Source organism: Trematomus bernacchii, unplaced genomic scaffold (genome assembly GCF_902827165.1).
Source record: "Trematomus bernacchii unplaced genomic scaffold, fTreBer1.1, whole genome shotgun sequence".
Lineage (NCBI taxonomy): Eukaryota > Metazoa > Chordata > Actinopteri > Perciformes > Nototheniidae > Trematomus > Trematomus bernacchii.
In genome coordinates this window covers 3,175,071-3,197,986 of record NW_022987840.1, presented here as the reverse complement: position 1 = coordinate 3,197,986, position 22,916 = coordinate 3,175,071, and the positions used below count along the sequence as shown (strand labels likewise).

Here is a 22,916-nt window from a genome sequence, read left to right as displayed (position 1 = left end):
TACATGTTTATATACAAACAATAGTAAACATAGATTAAATGAGACTGTCAGCTTGTAATGTGGCTTTGTTGAAATTGACTGTGTACCTTCACTGGGGTTTTGTTTTACTGCACTCGGAGGAAACAGAAACCAAAGACGCAACCTACTGAATTTCCGTGCGCACACACACACACACACACACACACACACACACACACACACACACACACACCACACACACACAGACCCAGGGTAGAGCAGACAGAGACAGGAGCAGGGTATTAACCTTTCTCCCGCTGAGGAGGCAGTAAGTGGGTGGTGATGGCACATGGAGTGGAGAGAGGAAGAGAGAGAACAGAGCCAGGAGGAGGTCACCACTGAGACACTAGATAGAAATATCTATTTAAGGAAACACTGTTCTTTGCTGCTTTGTTAATTATGTGTTTGTCAAGTCTGTCCGTGACATTTGGAAACTTCTGGGATTACTTGCATGCAACTATATATCGAGTTTAGTGAGTGTGCATATTGTGCGTGTGCATTATCAGTGTCTGAGGTACAGGTCCATGCCTAATTCATTAGAGTAACTGTGCAGTGTTGTGATCCTCTCAAGGTTTGTAGCGAGTGTATGGCTCAATATCTGGTCAATTCCTAATGTGGTGCAGAAACTGTGCAAGAGGGAGAGCCATCCTGCAACAGTAGCACATGTATTCATCATCAGGGATCAGATACAGAGTCTGCACTGGTAGAAGTTGTTGACCCTTTCTCTTTCAAAGGGAAGGCTGGCTGAGCACATTTTCAGAAATAACCTGCTGCTAACTCTTATAGTTTTATCACAGCAACAGAACCTCAGGTATAATAGCACTGCATGTTCAAGTGAGCAGAATATTCAACACCTGATTATATGTATACCTGGATCGTTACAAACTCTCTGCCCACCCCTATCCTCTTTCAAAATCCCTTATTAGTCTTTTCAGAGGGCAGGCGCTGAGCGAAAACGATTAGAAACAAACCAATACCAATATTTGATTAAAACGTAGGAATGATAATTAACTTAAGACATAAGAGGGTTACTGTAGATGAGATGAGTTGAAAACTATAGCTCATTAATGATGCCTATGAGCAAATGAAATACTCTTAATCTTCTCCCTTGTGATTTGATTCATAAAAGAAGGATTTTCTCAATACTCAGGGGTGGAAACAGGTGATGAAGAAATGGTGGCAGCTAATATGTAAGTGTTCTAATACTAGATATGAAACTCATTTGTTTAACCGAGTTACCAACTTCAGTAATCATGTCTCTCAGAGCAGGTATTTCTTTTTAATTGGTTTATTGAAGAAGATTTCCTTTACCGGTTAAGTCAGATTTTTCCAGCTGGGTTTGAAGCTGCATTACAAAACAACCTCTTGTCGGTGTTTTAGGCTGCTGCTGCCCTCTTGTGCCGACAGTACACATTACATCTGCAGCATAAAATTGAAAGCCTCATGTGAAGCAAACTTAAAATAAATAAATGTTCTTTTGTGCATAGTTGCATTCAGAAAGATTAACATTAGCTAAACTGGTTTAAAACGTCTCCTTGAAGAACAAAAGACAGTCTAATGAGATCTGGGTGAGTCGTTTCATGTTCTATAATACTATCATCTAGCTTCGGAGAGAATAAAATAGTCTTTGTTTTGAAATGTAATGTTATACGAGGTTTACGTCGTACAAATGTTTCACGACAGCAACTCGATGTTTTCCGCGTCATTTGAGTGGATGTTGACTGGGTACTTGCTTGCCCAATATGTCACATTAAATACAAAAGGATACATTATTACCGATTGATTGAAGTGTAGTAGGATTTTGTTAGCATGCATTATAGCGTGATAAGGGAAATACAAATATCCATACCTGTGTAGTTTCTGTCATCTTTGGCCGGCAGAATAAGAAGGAAAAAGAAAGATTGGTTAAAAAACACGATGCATGTGGAAACAGAACAGTAAGCTAGGCAGAATACATCATTATGCTTCAGCATTGAATGGAAAGTCCTGGAGTTTAACAACTGAATAATTCACCTACATAATGTATCATTTGTAGATTTGGTGCAGTAAAACCTTGAAATTCATTCTATTTCCCTCCACTAGATGGCAGTGACACAACATCGTAGTTATGCTGAGAAATGCAGAGTTTTAGATGGTGCTGAGCAGTCATTTTCTGGCAGGAGCTTCCTAACTGTGGCAGTTATGTAACGCAATGATATTTTACAGGCACAGCATGAAAATAGACCTTTAAATCTCATATTTGTATACAGTGTAAGTACCGTAGAATATCTTACATAGAATAATTAAACAGAGTAAATTATAGGTAAAACATGAATGAAGAGCATTAACTTATACAATAAGTCGGCTACTTTCAGTCCGACTGTGCTGATAATTCCCTCTTTCATCCCTTTGAATACTTCCATTCCCATAGCAACTTTATTAGTTGCCATGCCAACCCCTCATAGGACCAGTTGGCGATCTGGTTTCTTTCAGTTCTTTGTTTCATCTATGTGTGTAATATTTTTTTTTTTTGCTTTGCTCTAATTTGGACAAATCTTTTCAGACGGGCCAACTGTTGTAAGAGAAGAACACTCTTTAGTGTCGATGAAATCACAAATATCTACTCACACACACACACACACACACACACACACACACACACACACACACACACACACACACACACACACACACACACACACACACACACACACACACACACACACTCTCTCTCATCTACAGTCATTGAGTATTTATCCATTTATATATAAAGTTTATTCCAGTTCTTATTCAATTTACTTCCCTGTGCCAACGGTACAAACTACCTTCTGTGGATTACGCTCTGATTGGTTGGATCATTTACTGCCTAGCAACCGTGTTCCACCGTTGGGAGAGCAGGTGTTTGTAATTATCTTTAAAGCCTCGTGTGCCCATTTTTTTTGTGAGGCAGCCACGTCCGTGTGATGAAATGGACTCATTCCTTTTTTTGAATACAGTGAAAATTACAGCCAATAAAAAAAAAAGTAAGGGATTGCAATGCATTTACTGGGGCTTTAAATCATGGTTATCATAGATTATTGATCAACTGCAAAATGTCAGACAATTGTAAAAAGGCGAATTATATTTAGCAGTTATGATCGATTGAATTGATTGTTTTATCTCATCAACTCAGAACATGAAGCTCAGCAGTATCATATATGAGCAATGTAGCTCTAAAAAAATATATATTCAAAACTTGAATAGGCTAAAAGTTTTAATGGGATGTTACTACACGGGAAACGTTTATTTCCAAATTGCTGGTAAAGCTCTCAAAGATGAAGAAGCAGCCTTAACCGTGTTTTCAATTGGTTTATGTTATAACTTCGACAGTATAGCTTTGTTAACAATAAAAGTGTATATTAAGAGAAAGTGATTGAAATGGGTTTAATCTTTGTCACAACGTTTTTCATTATAAAGGAAATCTTCATAATTGACAAATCGTATCTGTTTTAATAAAAAAGGAATTTGCCTTTTTTCGTAAGTAAAACTGAGTTAATGAAATGTTGTGTAGTGGTTTCCAGACATATTGGTGCGAGGTGACTCCATAGCCCTGGACCCCCTTTATTGTTTACCAGTGTAGAAAAAGGGGATATTTGATCATCTCGTCATACAACTAAACCGTCAGCGATCTTACTTCTACTAGTTGAAGTTTGAAAGTAAACTTTAAAAGCCGTTAATCCATCAGCTATACTTTCAGCTAACTATTTCAACTGCTAACGACATTATCACCATTTGGAATATAAAAGTACATCTTTGAGTTACATGACACATCTTGCACATTTCGCCGGTCATTTTTACACAAGTCCTACCAAGACTTCAATTCTTCTCTTATTTCAAATTCTACAAACCCTTTCAACAAAAAACTAAAAAACTAAATGCATATTGATACATTTAAGATTGATATAGTTGGTTGACTTTTCATTTGAATGTTTATTCTTTGTTTTAAGATACCTCATTTTAGATATAATTATAGACATCTACTATTTATGTTTTATTTGAAAACACTTTTTTATATACCTGAATCTTTAATTGTAGACGATTTCTTAATGTCTATCTATTTAAAGTGTACAATATATATTCAAAAAAAGTATCATATATGACAAAGAAAGAAAAATTTGAGGAGCAGGAACCAGAGAAGGATTGGCATTTGTTTTTTGCTTGAATAATTGACCGACATAATTGACCGATAATCAAAACAGTTGCAGATTACTTCTCTGTCTATTTTTAATGGAATGGTTTCAGCTTTTTCAAATAAAATTATATATTTTTTCTATACCTAAGTGGTTAAAAAATAAATCATTTGTTCTTATGACACAATTAATCACCTTCCCCCAATATGTTTTAAATAGATGTAGTCGCTATTCATTATTATGATGGATATAACTTAATTTATATGAGAAACATTTATACAAAGGTGGTCATTGTGGTATACATGTTTGCTGACTGTACTTCTTACTGGTTGCATTGATAATATAAGTATCATTAATTAAGTCTGTGTTGTCATTTCGCCTGCTGAGACAGTAAATGACATCCCAGCAGACAACATCATTTTCCTAATTCTGCTGTTTTTAAAAGTCTAAAATCTCATTTAGTCCCACTGGGTTTAGGAACTCACAGAGGCAGGTGGGTTTAGGCGCGTCCCACTTTCCCAGTTTAGTGCAATGGCTGATGTTTCTGCCCTCCAGGATGAAGCCGGCGTGGCAGCTGTAGTGGAGCACCGTGCCCTCCACCGGCGGCCCGGGGGGCTTCACCGTCACCCGGCCGTTCTCCAGGGAGGTCCACACCCGCGGGCACAGCAGCACTGAGAACCAGAAGCACCACAAAGAGAGAGAGGCACAGACACAGAGCGTTATACAGAGGTAGAATAACTGGGGGAAGGAGCTGCAGTTGCACTCATATTTATCAGAGGTAAACACACTTTGGATGGGGAATTAATGTTATTGGTTGTCAAAAATCTCAATGAGTTTAGCCCATAGAATGTATGTATGAGGTAAAGGAAGTCAAATAGCTAGTATAGGCTAACTTGATACATTATTGAAGCCATTTGGGACCAGCAGAACAAGCTGTAAACCCAACATTAACATATACGTACATTATGGTGAACATGTAGTTAGACACCAACCGAGCAGATATGAATTTAGACTCGTATTTTTCTGGATACCCGATAAAAGTCTGTTTTTTAGTCTCCCTTCTTCTCCTTCAGCTAAATGCTCCACATTGTTTGAGTATCAACAAGCTATTTTTAATGATTTGAAAAAAGAGAAAAACACTTGCCAATTGTCTGGGAGTTTAACAATGACTTGTGAGTTAAGTATTAAGATTACAAAATAATTCTGTTTAGAAGGTGGTAGTGCGCTGATCTTCGAATCACGGGGGCACTGGTTCGATTCCCGCTGCAGTCAACATTCTGCTGTGTCCTTGGACAAGACACTTCACCCCTAATTGTTCCTGTGGGGATTGCCCACAGTATTGAATGTATGTAAGTCGCTTTGGATCAAAGTGTCTAACAAGTGACATGTAATGTAGAAACAGGCTATGAATCAAATCATTTCCTATATTTACTGAATCAAAAATGATAACGGTCCACACTTTATTCCTCTGATCCATTACGTTTGAATAAAACAGACAGCATCCAATCAAGTTGCAGGAGAGAATCACAAGGAAGTAATGTTGAATACTGGACAGTTGGAAAAAATTAAACCAAAGATTATTTGGTTCATATACGAAAAATAAATACAATAATAATATACAAGTAAAAAAAATAGACTAAATTGGTAAATATTCTTTTTAAGGACTCGAATTTCATATTTTAGATGCCTTTTCTTCTAGTCTTCATGTTTCTCGATTGTTCTACTATTAAATGCGCTTACTTTGCTAACTATGTTATGTACCAATAGACCAGAATAAATTAGAGTATTGTATGTCGAAGCCTACTGGGCAGTCAACCAGATTCTGATTATCAATATGATTCGAAAGCAAGAGGTCAACAAAAGAGATGAAGAGTTATTTATAAACTGTGTAAGAATTATGAATTATGAATAAGATAAAAGCTTTCTCTGAAATGTGAACAAGCAATTGGTAAAACACAAATAAGCGATTAGGTGCTTGACCTCTGACAAATGATTGCAAACCAGACACAATGTAAAACGTCGTTAACGCCCTGTGAACATTCTCCTTGTTCTTAGTTACCAGTAGGAAACATTGTGCCACACATAAGCCTGAGTGTGTAAACTTGCTATGTTACAGCCTCCATTTCTCTAAGTTTGGGTTTTCTGACAAAACGGCTAAGCTCTTGAATATCATTTGTTTAGCTGCTGAGTTGTTGAATCTTCCTTCCAGCATGCAAACACATAATAAAACTCCAATCTGCACATTGCAGCTTGAGCTCTTACATAAGCCAGAGAAAACCAAAATCCTGCTTTAGAGAATATTCTCTCGGGAAAAATAAGTTCCACTGATGTTAAATGTGAACTGAAAGAACAAAAACAGGAGATAGAACAGGGATTTGATTGGATATCTGGCCTTATTCTCAGTATTTGCACAGGCGGTGTAGATATGATCTGATTAGAAATTACATTTCAGCTTCGCTATTCAAGAAAATACTGGCTTGCAGGCAAAGTTTGCAGCTAAAACACACATTTAATCTTTGTAAAAGCAGTTAAACCGCTTCAACACTAGAATAAGTGTATAGCTAATGGACTTGCGTATCATACACACAGATACAAAGTAACACATGTTGAAGCTAAGCAAGCTAGCTCTTTTCTTCTTTAACCATAACCCAAGTAAGCACTTCTAGTCAATACGCAGCAAGCATCAGCCCAAACTATTCTCTACGGGGGTTTCAAAGATCAATTCACATTAGCATGACTTTCTTTATATAGCCCTTCATTAGGCACACATACCTTAGAGTACAACATCTGAAAAAGCCAATCAGCACTCAGCAGGAAAACTCAGCAAAATAACAAACCTTTATAGATCAGAATTAAACAACACAAAGCATGTTTACAAGCTGTGGTTTGGGGGCATGTCCCCTTAACAGCAGAAGACCAATTTCACTGAAAAAATGTGTTATTATTCAAACAAAATGTGTGACAACATAATCCCACCCAGTTCAAAACTGTTTGTTGGGGTGCAAATGTGAACAGTCTATTTGATCTCTATTTGTCCAATCACGGACTCCTAGTCGATGATGTGACCGGTTTGTGTCTGGTTATCAGAGATAACTGTCTGCTATCATTTTTAATTCCATATATTATTGCAATATCCAAAATATTGTTACCAGGTCAGGAATATAGTTCAACTTCATACAAAGAAATATGGCGGTCTTTTACAATTATCTACGACTTACCATCTTCTGCATTATAAGATTTGTTTGTATTGATCAGATAGCTTAATAATGACACCAACCATTTAAACGTTTAATTATCTATATTTTTAACAATGCATTAAAAAGACATTGTGTAAGTAATGAACCTAGAGAGAATGATCCCCTGAATCTGCCGCTCTCCTTTGGCTTTACAAAGCTTAATGGCGAGTTTCAGCTAATTGTTTAGCTGCCAAGCGGCAACTTTAATGTTTAGGTACATTGGAGACCAACTTGGGAACAAAGTGGAGCATTTAGCAGCTAAAGTGCCAGATTTTCCCTCAGGAGTTCAAATGGAGACCAAAAGAGAGAGAGAGTGTGTGGACACAAACATGACCCAAAATGAATGCTAATGTTGCTCTCTAACTGCTGGATGTGAAATAATCAACTGTTTGCAAACAAGTTCCCTCTATCTAGCTAAAAGGTGATATATGTCAGTATTGTGTCTTAAAGAAACAACATGTAAAAGCTGCGGTTGATTTCATGTAAGCTTCTTCCAAGACTGCATTACTTTATTTTACTGCAGTTAAAAATGACACCAGTCCCAGATAAGGTTGCACACTATTTTATACTTTCCTCTTTGATCAGGGGAGAATTGTCTTTGATCATGTGCAGATGAGGAAAGGTGAAGGTTGTGGTAAAAAGGATGTGAGAATCAGACAAAAAAGGACTCACAACATGTGCTGTGCAGCGTCAAGTCCGTCCATGTGCCGTTGGGTAAGCACTTCCTGACCTTAGGTCCCACAATCACCCTGTTTCCTCTGCAGATGTACTCTATCTCATAATCCACAGGGAGGATCTGCACACTGCGGATCTGTAAGAGAAACAAACAGAGAGAGAGAGAGAGAGAGCGAGAGAGAGAGAGAGAGAGAGAGAGAGAGAGAGAGAGAGAGAGAGAGAGAGAGAGATGGGGAGGAGAGACAGAAATTAAAGCATGATTGATGCTCTCTCACACCAGTTTTCCCTTATCCACTCAGGGTCCCACTACAGTCCTTCTCAATGCAGTATGATCTAGTGCCATGTGGCTGTGACAATAAAGTTTTACTAGATGGAACATTTGATGGCCATATTGTGTGAATCGTTGGGCTGTCAAACTCTGAAATACAGCTTCTCTCTGATTGGGGAAGGAGGGGACATAAGCCGTTTGAACAGCGTTATGTTAACACTTCATATGCATTCACTGTGCATATGCTTAGAGTGCTGCAAACAGAAACAGCTCAGTTTGACATGGTTTGTTCCTTCTTACATTTTAAAACTTCACCAGTCTCTTTTATAATTAGATATGTTGCTGCATTATAGAATAAATTAGAATTATGTGAGCTTTAAAGTCCCTCTTCACTCAAAAGTGTATAGTTTCTTCACCTGGATGTCTGACACACGTTTTGTTGGACGGAGTCAGGTCAGCTGTTTCTATCTGCTGTGATCTTTCTATAGTTCAAGATAGCTAAGCTAAGCAACATTTTTAGAGCAGACAATCCTTTCATGTCAGCAAGAAAGCCAAAAGGGTAGGCTATGTGTCAAAAAGTTCAACTCTTCTTTTAATAAAGTAATGCAACTTACTTATAACTGATAGTGTAATAATAATTCCAGCTGATGTTTTGACAACGCAAGATAGCTACTATTCTTCATGGCCGTTATCATTAGGCAATGTTATGATATCATTCAACCCAGTCTCACGGCATTTCGTGTTATAGTCACGAAATTAATTTAATCTATTGAACGATCACCGAACACTGAACGATTTTAAACGAATGTATTTCTATTGGTAGCATGTTTCGTGCCTGCACCACGTCTCTTTGTCCGGTCGGGTCTTGGAAGACCGGAAGCTGTGTAGTTCATAAAAACATTTTCTTCCTCAATATCTTACCCTAAGCCTAACCCTATCCCTTTTATTTTAAATTGTATAATGTCGGAGTTTTTTTGCCGTCCGCGAGGGAAAGAAATGGGGCTCAGAGCCTCAGAATACTGGAATCTGTATTTTTTGTCATCTTTTTTTTCCTTCTAATTTGTTATTATTTGGTGCAGGCACGAAACATATACTACCAATAGAAATACATTGCTTCTAAAATCGTTCTGTGTCAGAATACTGAAATCTGTATTTTTTTTTATCTGTTTTTCCTTCTAATTTGTTATTATTTACATTGCTTTTTGAAATCGTTCTGTGTGACACGAAAAAAATGGCGAAATCAATAGATTAATTTCGTGACTATAACACAAAATGCCGTGAGAGTGTGTTGTATCATTAGCTAAAGTTGGCCTAACCCTCGTCAATTGGAGTAGCCTAATAATCCACAGCACTTTTGTATCAAAGCTTATTTAGGTAACATTTTGCAAGCTAGCAAGGGTTAGCGAGATTTGTAAAACCATCCACCTGAGGCCTGTACTACGAAGCCGGATTTTCGCTTAGCCGGCTGACTTCAGGGAAAACTCAGGCTTTCCGGTCCTACGACGCTGGTTCTCTTTTTAGCGGGCTAGATCTCCATGGTAACTTATGCTGAGCAGCTAACCTCCTCGGGAGGAGGTTAGGTTGCAGGCTAAGAGATCAACTCAGTGAAAGCACCGCCTGCTGACCAATCAGAGCTCCGTGTGCGGAGTTTAAAGCTATCAAGTCATATTACAGGATAGAGGAAATACAGAAAAACTGCCGTTGCAGGAAAGACGGCCGGCAAAAATCAACTGACTGTGTGAACGTGAAAATTAATAGAATATCCCCTCTCATCTTCAGAGCAATCTGACTATTATAACATTAGCGTTAAGAAAGCTTACTTAAATATCTGCCACAACATAAGTAACCGGATCAGAGTAACATTAAGTACAGTCCGCGGCACTGTGAGTGCAGACGTCGATGTGTCCCATTATCATTCATATCATATCACATCATAATGTATCATATATTTCCTTATCTGAGTCAGCTTCTTGAGCCGTATCTGGCCGTGCAACACTCACAGTTTCACATAATGTATGCAGAAGTATTATTTTAAGCAACACATTAAGTTGACGAAACACTCGAGTCAAATGTAATTAAAGTCAGATCCACTCGTGTCTTGGACGGGGCAGTGATTTCATAAACCTGTTAATGTACGCATTCAAACGCTTTTTCTTTTACCAGCTGTATTCACCTTGCAGGTGCAGCTATGTGGCTTTTATCCTGGATAAAGTGTTTAAGTCATGGATGTTTAAAGTTTAACTTCTTCATATTTGACTAATATTAAAGTTCACTTTTCATTCAGGAAGTATGACGCTGCGCTGTCAGTACGCTTGTCCGTGTTTGAGATTGGTCGAATGCTCCAAATACCACCCCTTTCATGTGAACGCGCACCTAACTAGATAGGACACGGCTGGCTTGAGCGATCCACTTGATAACCAGCGTCGTAGTACAGTTTAGCCAGAGCGCGTATGTTTTGGATTGGGCCAACCGGCTAACTCCAACATATCCAGGTTAGGAAAATCCGGCTTCGTAGTACAGGCCTCTGAGGAACGCAACCTAATGTTTACTTTACAACCGTTTTCACATGAGGGTAGCAAACAGCATTAGCCCCAAAAGTCGCTAATTGTACCGAGAAAGTCGCTAAATTGCCAAAACTGGCAGCCATTTTCTGCCTCCAAAATTACACCTCAAAAAGTATCAACATGAATGTAAACATATTTATATGTAAACAACAAACATGGCTATTGTTAGCATTTACAGCTGTCAAGCTAGCAGCTCCGGTGATGCGCATTGAGTGCACGAGCAGTGTGTGTGTGTACTATGCAGACAGGTAGTTTGACAGACAGGTAGTTCGTCCAATCATTTCATTTTGACAGCATAAAATGATTGGAAGGACTCATTAGGGTCATGCAATAGTCCAAAAATATAGTTTTTTGTTGTTTGGGTTTTTTGTCAGAGCATTTGACATATTCATTGCTGCCAGGAGTATTTCAACAAATGTAACCCACACATTATCCACCCTCTATTTCCTAAGGCTGTCATAATGGTTTTAATATGGAAAGAAATGACATTACAGGAAGCAGATACAGTTTCACCTGCTTTATATTTCCAATTTTATGTTTTATTATATTGAAAATTGTCCGGTAAACTGGTTTTAACGTCCTTGATTTGACAGGTAAAGTTGTGTCATCCAGACCCAGAGCTGTATTTTCTGTACCTGTTCCTGTGTCAGGCCTCTGTAGCGGATCCCCCCATCTCTGGGAGGCCGGATGATAGCACAGCCTGAATGGAAAAAGAGCAGAGGAAGAAGAATGAAGGACAAAAAGAGCAGAGGGGAAAAGCTTTGTCTGCAGATAATGTAGATATATTACAGCAACATGACATATTGTCAATTTAACTGATGCTTTCCTCGCTGCACAAATTACAGCGCTTCATTCAGGTCACTTAGCAATCTCTGCAGAGTTACTTATGTCCATTAAGGCTTATTATAACCAACCAGACATAGATTCCAGCACATATTCAGTCACAAACACACACAAATTACCTCCAGTTGATGAATTATGTATGGGCACAACGAAAGATGGAAGAGCATAGAGAATAACCACAAACAATAGGCGTGCCATCTCTGGATCTGAAAGAGAAAGAAGACAGAGGTAAATGTAGAGAACTGTGACTGGAAAATTGAGGAAACAAGATGCAACGAGAAAAACGTTACTGAGAAAATATTCTTGCAGAATCAAATCTACAGTCTCAGTTCTCAGATACAGTCATTTCCAGTCCACTGCTGTCTGTCCTTCTAAAACGAGATGCATCAACTTTTTGGCAAAACACTCCCTCTTCATCCTGCCTGACTGCACACAAAGGATGAGCTGCAAGATGAGTCCACTTTTCTCCCCCTGCTTCTGTTTGTATTTACCTTGCAGACAGCCCAGGTACAGTTGATAGCCAGATTGGCTTCCTTTCAAAAATCCCTGCGTGCAAAGTTTCAACTCAGGTTTGGATGGCTGATATTAACATTTTTGCAAAACGGCTGACGAGAGAAACATTTCACGCAAGGGCTGACACAATACATTTGAGATTTGTCTTCATTTCAAGGTAATAATGTATCCTCCAAAGGCTTCTCCATAGCAAGACAGAAAGTATTTATTTTTATTTTGACAGATGTTAATGGCACAATGACCCACCACACATACTCACGGGCCTGGAAACTCTCTGAGAATTTTCCATCGATTTAGCCTTGCACTAACACTGTGAGAACTACAAAAGAAGGTTGACGCAGCGGAAGCAGAGATGTCGTATTTATAATTCAATGCATTCTATTTTCTTGTAAAAACATTACCCACAGTGCAACTTGACCGTTGACATCACTTGAGGCGATTTAACAGACTTCACACAGCTCCCTCTGGAGCCGTGAAAGGCTTTACACAACTTTGTTTTCACATATGCAGTTGTACTCCCCAAGATCTCTAAACAGACTTTGAAGTGTAAGATCGGAGGAGTTCCCATGAATTAACAATTAATTCAATAAATAATATCTGCTATATTAACAAATAACAAATAAAAGATAAGGTCCCAATGTTTTAGGCAAACTATCACAATTATTCAACCCTATTTAATGTGCAAACAATCAGTTTGCTTTACAAGGATGGAGAAATGACACTTGCCACTTGGCTGCCACACTAACGTGCAGATTTTGTAAGTACTGAAAGTGTGATATGATAACCAGAAAAAAGACAAAAGACCCATGAGTCCCGTGAGCCACAGCGCCTCAGTGCTCGCACAAACACAACTGAATGTATCAATGATAAACACACTATATATAGCTGCTCATTTGCAGTTTTGAATAATAAATGCTGCTTCATGAGGCTGTCACAGATGCACCAACATAAACACATCCATACACTTAATAAGACAGTAAGGGGGTGGAGAGTGTGTGTGTGTGTGTGATAAAGTGGGAAGGTGGGTAAGGGGGCATAACAAAGCAAAGCACCACAGTGAGGGAGACAGATGGCAGCGAGGCTTGCTTGTGGAAGACAGACAAACTCTGCTGGATCCTTCATTAGCATTATCCAGTGTATTTTTAGAGTTCACTGAGTAGAGAGTGTCTCATGTGTGTGTTGGTGTGTGCATAGGGGGGGGGGGGGGGGGGTGTTGGCAGCGTACAGTACGTGCGTTTGTCCTGTAAGGGATGGAGGGGAGGGGGAGGTAGGAGAGAGAAAAAAGGGGTGAGAAAGAAGGACAGCCCAGCAGGAGTCATTAATATCAGCGATCACACACTGAGCCGGATAAAAGCAAACTAGGAGAGTGAGTGTATCGGGCTGAAGCAGCCTATCCCCCATAAAGCCAGCTAACTCCATCAGCACTGTGAGCAGACAGGGGGAAGGGGGGCAGTCGACTAGCCTCAAGCTTTAAATGCAATTAAGGCTTCAGCACCACGGACAGCGCCTTCTCTGCTCGGAGCACAGAGAACAACATCTTGTTATAAAAAGCACCCACAGCCCATCCACCGCTAATGGTGCACACTTCCTTGTGTGTCTTTAATTCCGGAAGCTGCAATGGAAAGGGATGATCCGGACCACTGACAGCTTCATGTACAGACGCTTGTAGGCTAATATTTTCAATTTCTATGCAGGGCCACACGGGGACCAGTGACACGCACATACAGTAGACTCATATGCTGTATTTTGTGCATGGCTGAGCATGAACTAGGCCTACTGAGACGTGAGGGTCACAGTAAGAGTGCCACCAACCGTATGCTGCCGGTAGTTACTTGTCGGCTGTTGACAAGGGAATCCGTGATGGCCTGTAGAGCAAGGCCGACCATATTAACAAACCCGTACAGTGCTTAAATCTCAAAAGTAGCGTCCCGAATCACATATCACCTCATTATACCGACTGTATGCCGTTTGAAAGGGGGCAGAATCTCACCATGTTAACGTCTCTTTATATAGCATTAATGCAGAGAGGATATTGCAAGAAGGAACTCAAAACAAATCTGGCCTGTGCCCATCGAAAATGAATGGCCTTTGCATACAAAATCAACAACCAATGGGGCATCTATATAGATTATCTGCATGGGAAATGGAGCATTTTCTGAATAAATGGAGTCTAGTATTGCGACTTACAGTAATAGTAGCCCGTAGCCCCGTAAAGCAAAGCTGTAGCATGTGTACTTACTATTAGTTCCGATGCGCTCCGTCAATATAACAGTAGGCTACGTCCTCCGAGGTGGATCCACCAGGAAATGCCCAACGTCGGATTATTTGGTAAAAATATGCATCTTTACAACGATTTTATGGCTATAATAGTATGGCTATCAATGTGCAAGCTGCTCCGCTCGTAAACAGAATGTTACAAAAACAAGACGTATCTTATTCGAATTATTTCTATGTATTGCAGTTACGCATGGCAAAGGTAAGAAATGACAAAAATCCATACAAAAATTATACATGCACTATATACAAACGCAGCCCCATAAACGACGAAACACCGATTCACCACACTCCCCTCCTTTTTTCTCTCTCTCCCCTTACAATCTTGAGCTAACTCACGACGTCATGATGGAGACGCACCGTGCGTAACAGCCCCTCTCACGCATTTATCAGATATTCCCCCCTCCCTCCTTCCCAAGATGACAAGCGCTAGGATCTGGGCCCACGACTGTAATATGAATCTTACGATCAGGCTTGGGATTTACGATAAGCTTGTGGATTTATCCCACCGTTAATAATGATATCACTGCATGACTAGACACGGATGGAGGTGCATATATGACGCTGTGGTGTTATCAGTGACTACATTGTTAAGCATCTCTCTAAAGCCCTTAGGAGTTAAGTCAACGAAGCGACAATCAGTCCTTTCTACAACACTGGTCATCGATTAAATCAAAGCCCATCGCCTGCTTCATCTTCCCCTTTTGTCTCTCCCACCATCCTCTGCTGCCATCTATTCTGAGATCCTGCTTCATATTTATGTTGCTGATGAATAATTGAAGGAAGGTTGGGGAAGACACAACCTCTCCCTCTGTCTCTCACCATCCTTCTTCCTGCATCTGTAAAACAGGAATTCACATCCGAACCTGCCTCTTGACATACAATTCTACTAAAGTTCCTACAAGAAATCCAATAATATGAAAATACAGGAATACAAAAGCCCCAATAAGTATGATCTGATTTATTGATTATAGATAGGACAATGCACTAATTGGAAAGTGACATTCTGACTAATTCACAAATGCCATTAAAAGGATGAAGACTAATTGTTAAGACAGGAGTGAAGGTGAGGTGTTTCAGATAAACTGCGACAATAATGATTTAAATACACATGACAAACTGTGAGTATCCCGAACATATGTACAACAAACTTGTCAAACATTCAAATCATTTAGCACATGTAACTGTACATGTCAATATTTTCCAGCTTTGTAATAATTACATACATAATATACAAGTCATTCCTTGACTTCATCGTTTTGCATCGCACACTTTGACAATCAAAGTACAATATCATGAAAGAAAATAAAGAAATCAAAACGTAAATCATAGCTCTCCAACTCTTGGAAAGGTCACTAAGGAGACCTGGATTGTTAAAATGTTCTAAAAATCATAAAAAGGGCAAACTATAAATATTTCTAAGCAGATGAGATTACAACGAAGTGCTACTCATGCTAAATGTGTTACTTTTTTTGTGTCAAGGCACACTTCAAATTACAAGGGGAAACATTTTGTTTAAAGGCAAAGAAAAGAGGAAATGCATTTGCTGCAAATGAAATCCACTTATTAAAATGTAAACAATACATGTTTGGAAAAGGCTCTTGCACCTGTAAAAGACTGCAGCATAACGACATAAAAAAAGAAAACATGGCTCCAGCTTCATCATCTTAGTTTCAATGGTGTCAGTTTTTGTTTCAGCATATAGCCCTGAATACATTTCATAAATGCCTGTTTATAGCTCACTAGGAGTGCATGCTTTCGGAGTGGAAAACTGTCAAGACTCCATTCATTAAACATTTCAGGAATTTTCAAAAAACGCATTCTCTCGTGCCAATAATAACAAAGCAATTCTTGCAGCATGTTACTGGAAATAAATATGTGAAATGTGAATTCAAACGTGCTTTCACTCCGCACTGACAGAATCGTTTTTGTCATTTTTCCTTGCACACTGACTTGATGAGTGTGAATACGAGTCTGGGTCTCCGTGTGTGAAGAGACCCTGCAAACACTCTACCTTGAAGCAATGGCTGATAAGACCTGACAGGACTGGAAGGAGAACAAACGCAGGGTTTTGTTTACACTAGTCTCACCAAATTAGATCAACGATTAGCCTGGGCAATAAGAAATGAGGGTTTTTGAAACAAGTCAGCTAAACCCAGGCTTTCGATCACTATTAGCTGTTCCTTCATGCACAAGGAAGACATTCTACCCAGAATTCTTCAGAGGGATGAATAAACGGTATACATGTCCTGGAGGGTTGAAAGCTCTTTAGATTCTGTTAGTGTTCTAACTAGGCTGCAATATTAACTATTGATCAGTGTCAGCTTTAGAATGAAGTGTTGTCAGTCATTTCATGTGTGCTAATTTACACGTATCATTTTATACCCCTGGAGCTGCATCACTCCAGTGTTACATTTGCAGCTGAGTTACTGTCTTTTTACTTTGGTTGGTACCTATGTGTTAGGGATGTTTACCATTACCCTACATTTTAAGCTGTTTCATATCTATGGCAGCCTCACAAACTGAAGCTTCGGTGGTGCTGCTTGTAGAACTGCTGCTGGCGCTCTTTAGCGGCGCTCTCCACCATCTTGTCTCTTCTATCCATCACTCCGCCTCTCTCTTTCTCCCCCTCATCCCCAGTTACGCTCCCTACATCACTGAGGTCCCCGAGGTGCTCAATGGAGTCATATTTCTCCAAGTCGGAAGCGATGGTCTGCAGGCTGAAGACTGAAAGTGAATCCGACCCCGCCCGTTCCCTCTCCTTCTCAATCTCCTTCTCCTTGTATTTCTCCAGGTCGATGGCTGCATCCACCCGACAGGCCCCCGTCGCAGCACTGCTGCAGGCGCCACCTTCTATCTTCACTCTGATGTCGGACTCGGCTCCCACGGGGGGACTACGCCCAGCGCAGACAGTGGTGCGTCCTCCCACTGCCTGGTCCCGCCCCCTCTGAGCGTGGATCTGCTCGCTGATTTTTTCCAAGTTTCGCAGGGCGATGGAGTAGCGGGACTTCACTTTAGCTACGTGCTGTTCAAGCTGCAGCACTTTGGCCTTATTCTCCTGGAGTCACACAGAGGGCACAGAAACTTTCATCATCAATTTCAACATTGATTTTATGCCACAACCTACCGGTGACCTCTACCAAATCCATAACGTACAGAATGTAAAACAACCCTTTTTGCCAACACAGCAGTACATTTACAACACAGCAGCTTAACAATGGACTCATTATTATTGTGACTTGCAGGAAGAGAACACAGAACATATTGTATGTCTGCATTACCTCCAGAATGTGGTTGAACTGGGCCTTGAGCTCAAAGTAAGGTTTGGATTTCACAATGACTCTTTTGAGGGACTTTTGCAGCATCTGAACCCGAGCCTCGGCCTCCTGACAGGCGTGTGTGACGCGCATGTGTTCCCTCTCACTGCGGAGTCGCTCCTCCTCCGCTTCGTTCACCTGGGAGAGACACGCAGGAGAAAGATGTTAACACACACATGTCAAGGCCAGACCCCTTTCAAACTTTAATTCAAGTTTCAAGGCTTTTATTGTCATGTGTGCATAGCTACAGTGTAGTTATGACAATCTTAGGTCCCAGGCTCCTCCAACAGTGCAACACAATAAGACAGATAAAATAGTGCAAGTAAATAAAATAAAATAAAATATAATAGAAACTGTGCAGAATGATATATGTGAGTTGCAAACAGATGAATGTTATGTATGTTCTTTCAAAAGTTCACGTGTTTAACATTGTCTCAACTGAAGTTTTATCCTCATTTAACTATCCACCCTGACGGTTTTAAAGGAATTCAATGCTAATTGATGGGTATTCTCTTAACAACACTATTCTTCTTCAAGTAAGACTTAAAAAACACAAATAAACAACAAGGTATTGACTCACTGATTAAGCCTCTTTGTTCACTATCCATCATTATTTAGACTTTTTTTTTCTCCATGGTATTCCTGGTGAATGTTTTATCTTGCTTTAAAACATGTAGCATCTCATTTGAGTCACCACAACCAAACATACACTCAACTGAGGTCTGGTGTGATTGTGTTAAAGCATGTGTACGTCCTCCGGTTTGTTACCTTGGAGGTAGCGTGGTTCAGCATCTCCTGCCAGGTGGGATCCAGAGTGTTCTTGCCATCAGCCATCAAGCCCTGCTCTGCCACATAGACCATCTCCCTGGCAGCTGTGTGCATAGAGACCGCTCTCTCGTAGCTCAAAGCTGCCTTCTGGGTCTCCTGCTGTGCCTACAGAGAGCAGACAAAACTTTTATAGCCTACAGAAGGAGAATAATGACAAGGACACAGTCAGGAGTTCTGTTGAGTCCAATTACAATCAGATCTCTGTCAAGCTGTCTTTGTAAATAGTAGAATTCAATTTCACTCTTTAAGTCGACAGGATGTCGAAATAGGTAGGCAAGGGAATAAATATGTTGCCTATTCTTTAAAAAAGCATTTATTTTACTCTTACAAAACTCCATAAGTGAAATCTCACGCAGCTCATGTTTCTGTAGGAGCAAAACAAGTATCTGGTGTCCACATTGTGTTGAATTAGATCCAGTAAAGCTGGCGAATCACACCTTGCACTGTAATGACGCTCATATGCAGATTGAATGCCCAGTTGTGATCAGACCCCTCTTTCCTGTTCACATTTGCTTTAAGATGTTGAACACTGTTATCGCTGCCATATAGATAAAATGTGACCTTTTCTATGTTATCCAGCATGACTAAAATAAATAATAATAATACATGGGATTTTTATAGCGCTTTTCCTAATGCTCAAAGACGCTTTTCATAAAATCAGAATAGAAACAGAAACTGGAGCTAATGGACCTGGTGTCGGGGATTTGTAAGGTTATACTGTAGAAAACTGAAAAGCAATCAGAAATACATTTGCCGTAACACTATACTACGCATGTGGACTAATGTGCCCCTGACCACTTCCAGATGAACAGCAACTAAATCCCAATTTCTCTATACCATTGGATCTGATGGGGACAGAGTGCCTTGTCTAAGGCCACACTTCAGGTGGCCTTGCTTACACGGAGGTTAGAACTTAAGGTAAACAACAGCATGTTCAGGCACAATATTCTTTTTTAGTTATGTCAACTTTTGCATCTCAATAAAGGACACTTCGTTTCAGAGGATTTCTTTAAAGGTCCCCTACTATACTGTTTTTCATCAATATATTATAGGTCTCAGATATATACAAAACATGTCTCTGAAGTGTTTGGCTCAAAATACCAAACCGATCACCCATTGCAGCATCCCATAATCCCCTCTGTTTAAGCCCTGTTTCAAAAGTGCTGATTCACTGTCTTTTACTTTAGATGAAAATAAGGAGCCACTCCCCACGCCCCTCTGAGAGATATTTGGTTAAAAAGAACACAATAGCCGCTTTCACACCAAGTACTTTGCCGTACTTAGTGCCCAGCACTTAGTGCCAGCACTTAGTACCCCCATGGAACTAAGAGCCGATCGCGTTCACACCGGAATAAGTTGCTTACCTTGGTTGGTTATTGGCTAATGGTAACACAAGCCAAAAAATCATTATGACATCATAAAGTGGCCAAAATCTGATCAGCTCATTTTCAGACAGGTTTTTATATAAATGGATCAGGAAAGAAAGTGAGCAAATCTTTTTTCCTGAAACTTTCAGAATCTCTATACACAGAGGGGACACATGTTTATGTATAAAACAGGCGCTTTATAAATTCCATTTATTATTATTATTATTATTATAAAAGACATGAAAAAGTGGATTTTGCATAATAGGTGACCTTTAAGGAATACATAGTCCAGTTTCCCAGTGTGTGTGTACCTCTTTGGCAAGGCGACGAGCTTCATAGTAGGGTCTCGCTTTCTCTATGCAGCCACCAAGCTGAGAGCTGTGAGCATTTAGCTTCCTGGCAGACTCGGTGAGGATTTTCCGGTACCCTGATCTAGCATCCTGGATGGTTAATGCATGAAAATGACAAGATTAGATTTACCTGAATGGAATGACTGATTAGATTCCACAAAGGAGTATGACTGCCGGTGTGCAATCAATTCACGTGGGCATTAAACCATTCAACTCATAAACATTTTCCATTTTAAGAGTTCTGACTTTTCCCAACCTTATTCTAAAAGATATTAAAACTAAATTATCATTTTGATGAACACTGTCTGGGTAGACTAATAAAATATTCAACAACAAAGACATTCAGAGATTCTAACTAATCCTACGGTGGTAGATTTCACAGTTTTGTTTAGTGAAAATCAAAGTGTTTTTATTCAAACTGTTTTCCATATTTTTCAGCCATTTATAGAAAGACTGAACAAGCGCCCCTAATTAGGGGGTAGAAATCTGCATTTTTACTTACATCCAACTGCAGCTCCAGTCTATTAATTTCTGCACTGGCTTCATTAAGATGCTCCAACTCATCCTGTGGGAAAAAGAAAAAAAAGATGTGCTGCTTTAGGCTCCAATGTATTAACCACTAGGGAATATAAATGGCTTAATCCTCCAACACATACAGTCTAGACTAAATTAGCTCCGGTTTATAGATCATGTTTTATTATTACATGTAAATGTAACAACACTGATTTTATTTTAATGTAAATGTAATGCAGGGGAGACACAAACAGGGAATTAAATTAACTTCACAGGTATGTTACGATTGGATATGTCGGCGCAATTGAATGACAGATAATCACCTTTGATCTGACAACCAGATTTGCACGGATTATGGATTTAACAAAGGAAAGTCTGTGAACACTGAGATACATTTAAACAGGTTTAAATAGTAAACATACTTAAGTTCCTTTCTGTTGTTCTTAATCCTCGTTTTCAGTCATTGCACAGTATTGCATTTGAAATAACTATCTGTAGTGGTTGTTTGTCAAATTCTAGTGGCTTTATTGGCACGGCAATGGGAAGTGTGTTTGTAGCAGCATTCAAACAAAGCATTGTGAAAATGAAAAAAAAGAGTAAATATTAAACAAATATAAAAATCACAAAAAAAGACAGAAATGAACAGTAAAATATATACATATTGACAATTGACATTTTTAAAAGCCTAACCAGGGACAAGGTCTACAAATTAGCTACGTATAAAATAACCTTTACAGGCCTACACAATGCATAGCTTGCACTGGATTTAAATGTTACAGTGGCAACAGGTATTGTCATTATCAAATATCGATAGATAGATAGATAGATAGATAGATAGATAGATAGATAGATAGATAGATAGATAGATCTTTATTTCAGACCCAGAGTTAAAACACCCTTTTTTTCTACCTGTGTTCCTTGCTTATTCTGTTGCTGCTATGACAACGGAATTTCCCAACGGGGATTAATAAAGGTCCATATTTCCTTGTCTTAACTACACCCTGGTTGATTCGTATGCAAATATAGTTAAAAACACCGCACACAGACACATCAGGTTCTTCATACCTTGATCCTGGGGTCCAGTACTTCCTCATAGGGGCTGTGTAATTGCTCCCCCACTCCTTTTTGTTTTTCGGTTTCCCCTTCCTCGCAGGTGTCTCTGGTCGAGGTCTCTATAGTTGTCCCATTAGTTTCGGGAGTTTTGACCTCCTCGGGCCCACCGGGACACCCCTCCTCCCTCCAGTCCCCGGTGTCTGACTCCCCGGACCCGGCGGGGCTCTCTCGCAAGTCGCCTGGCTCCATTCCAGGCCACACCGTTTCGCTAGCAGAGGCGTTAGCTAAGATTGCTTCCTGGTGGCTATACCACTAAATGCCAGGCCCTGTTAACAAGGGTTGTGTTATTCAGAACGGGTACATAAGAAACCAATTCCAGTGTAGGCGAATGTTGCAATCGGCCATATCACAGCACACCGAAACACGAACAGCTAGCCTAGCACGCTAGTAGGCTAACACTGCCAGTCAGAATATAACGGTTACTTTACAGCAAATAGTTGAGAACAAACGGCTAGCATGAGATGAAAAGTAAGAGGAGGCCCATCAGTATGTTCCCCCATTACATGAGGTGTGTCGTCCATCTCTTACCGGTTCTTCATTACTTTAGCTAGGCTAGCTAGCTAGCGGTTTCGGTCTCACATCATCATTAGAAATGAAGTAAACACTGAACAGAGGGAACCTAACGGACGCGCGTATCAAGTTTTGGCCACGTCGGCGCCCGTAGACACACACACACACGCACACACACAAAAAAAAAACTATCACAGATGGAACATCTATGATATGAAGTGAAACTAATTCCTGTGTTATGGAAATGTATACACGTAAATTGTGGCAAGATATTTGTAGATGTCTTGGATAAGATCTGTACATTTGAACTTGTTGAGAAATAATATTTTCTAATCTACATTCATAAACCTACATTTTCTTTTAAAAGATCCTCACGTTT

The 22,916-nt window shown here is 39.8% G+C and overlaps 2 protein-coding genes across 2 annotated transcripts in view; both read right to left on the bottom strand.

The window, feature by feature from the left end:
• Positions 1–14,819, bottom strand: part of gabbr1a (gamma-aminobutyric acid (GABA) B receptor, 1a) — a 65,352-nt gene extending 50,533 nt beyond the window's left edge. Inside the window, 6 exon segments of the mRNA XM_034112863.1 lie at positions 1,868–1,885; positions 4,652–4,837; positions 8,075–8,213; positions 11,545–11,609; positions 11,872–11,958; positions 14,505–14,819. Coding sequence (XP_033968754.1) covers positions 1,868–1,885; positions 4,652–4,837; positions 8,075–8,213; positions 11,545–11,609; positions 11,872–11,950 — 487 coding nt within the window. The 5' untranslated portion in view covers positions 11,951–11,958; positions 14,505–14,819.
• Positions 14,820–15,485: 666 nt separating this feature from the next.
• Positions 15,486–22,648, bottom strand: sh3bp5la (SH3-binding domain protein 5-like, a). Its single transcript, XM_034112713.1, has 7 exons — positions 22,556–22,648; positions 21,980–22,293; positions 20,904–20,966; positions 20,363–20,491; positions 18,625–18,789; positions 17,821–17,994; positions 15,486–17,597 (listed from the first exon to the last, which is right to left on the bottom strand). Exons 2-7 carry the CDS (start codon positions 22,214–22,216, stop codon positions 17,055–17,057), a joined length of 1,311 nt encoding a protein of 436 aa, XP_033968604.1. The 5' UTR covers positions 22,217–22,293; positions 22,556–22,648; the 3' UTR covers positions 15,486–17,054.
• Positions 22,649–22,916: the final 268 nt, after the last annotated feature.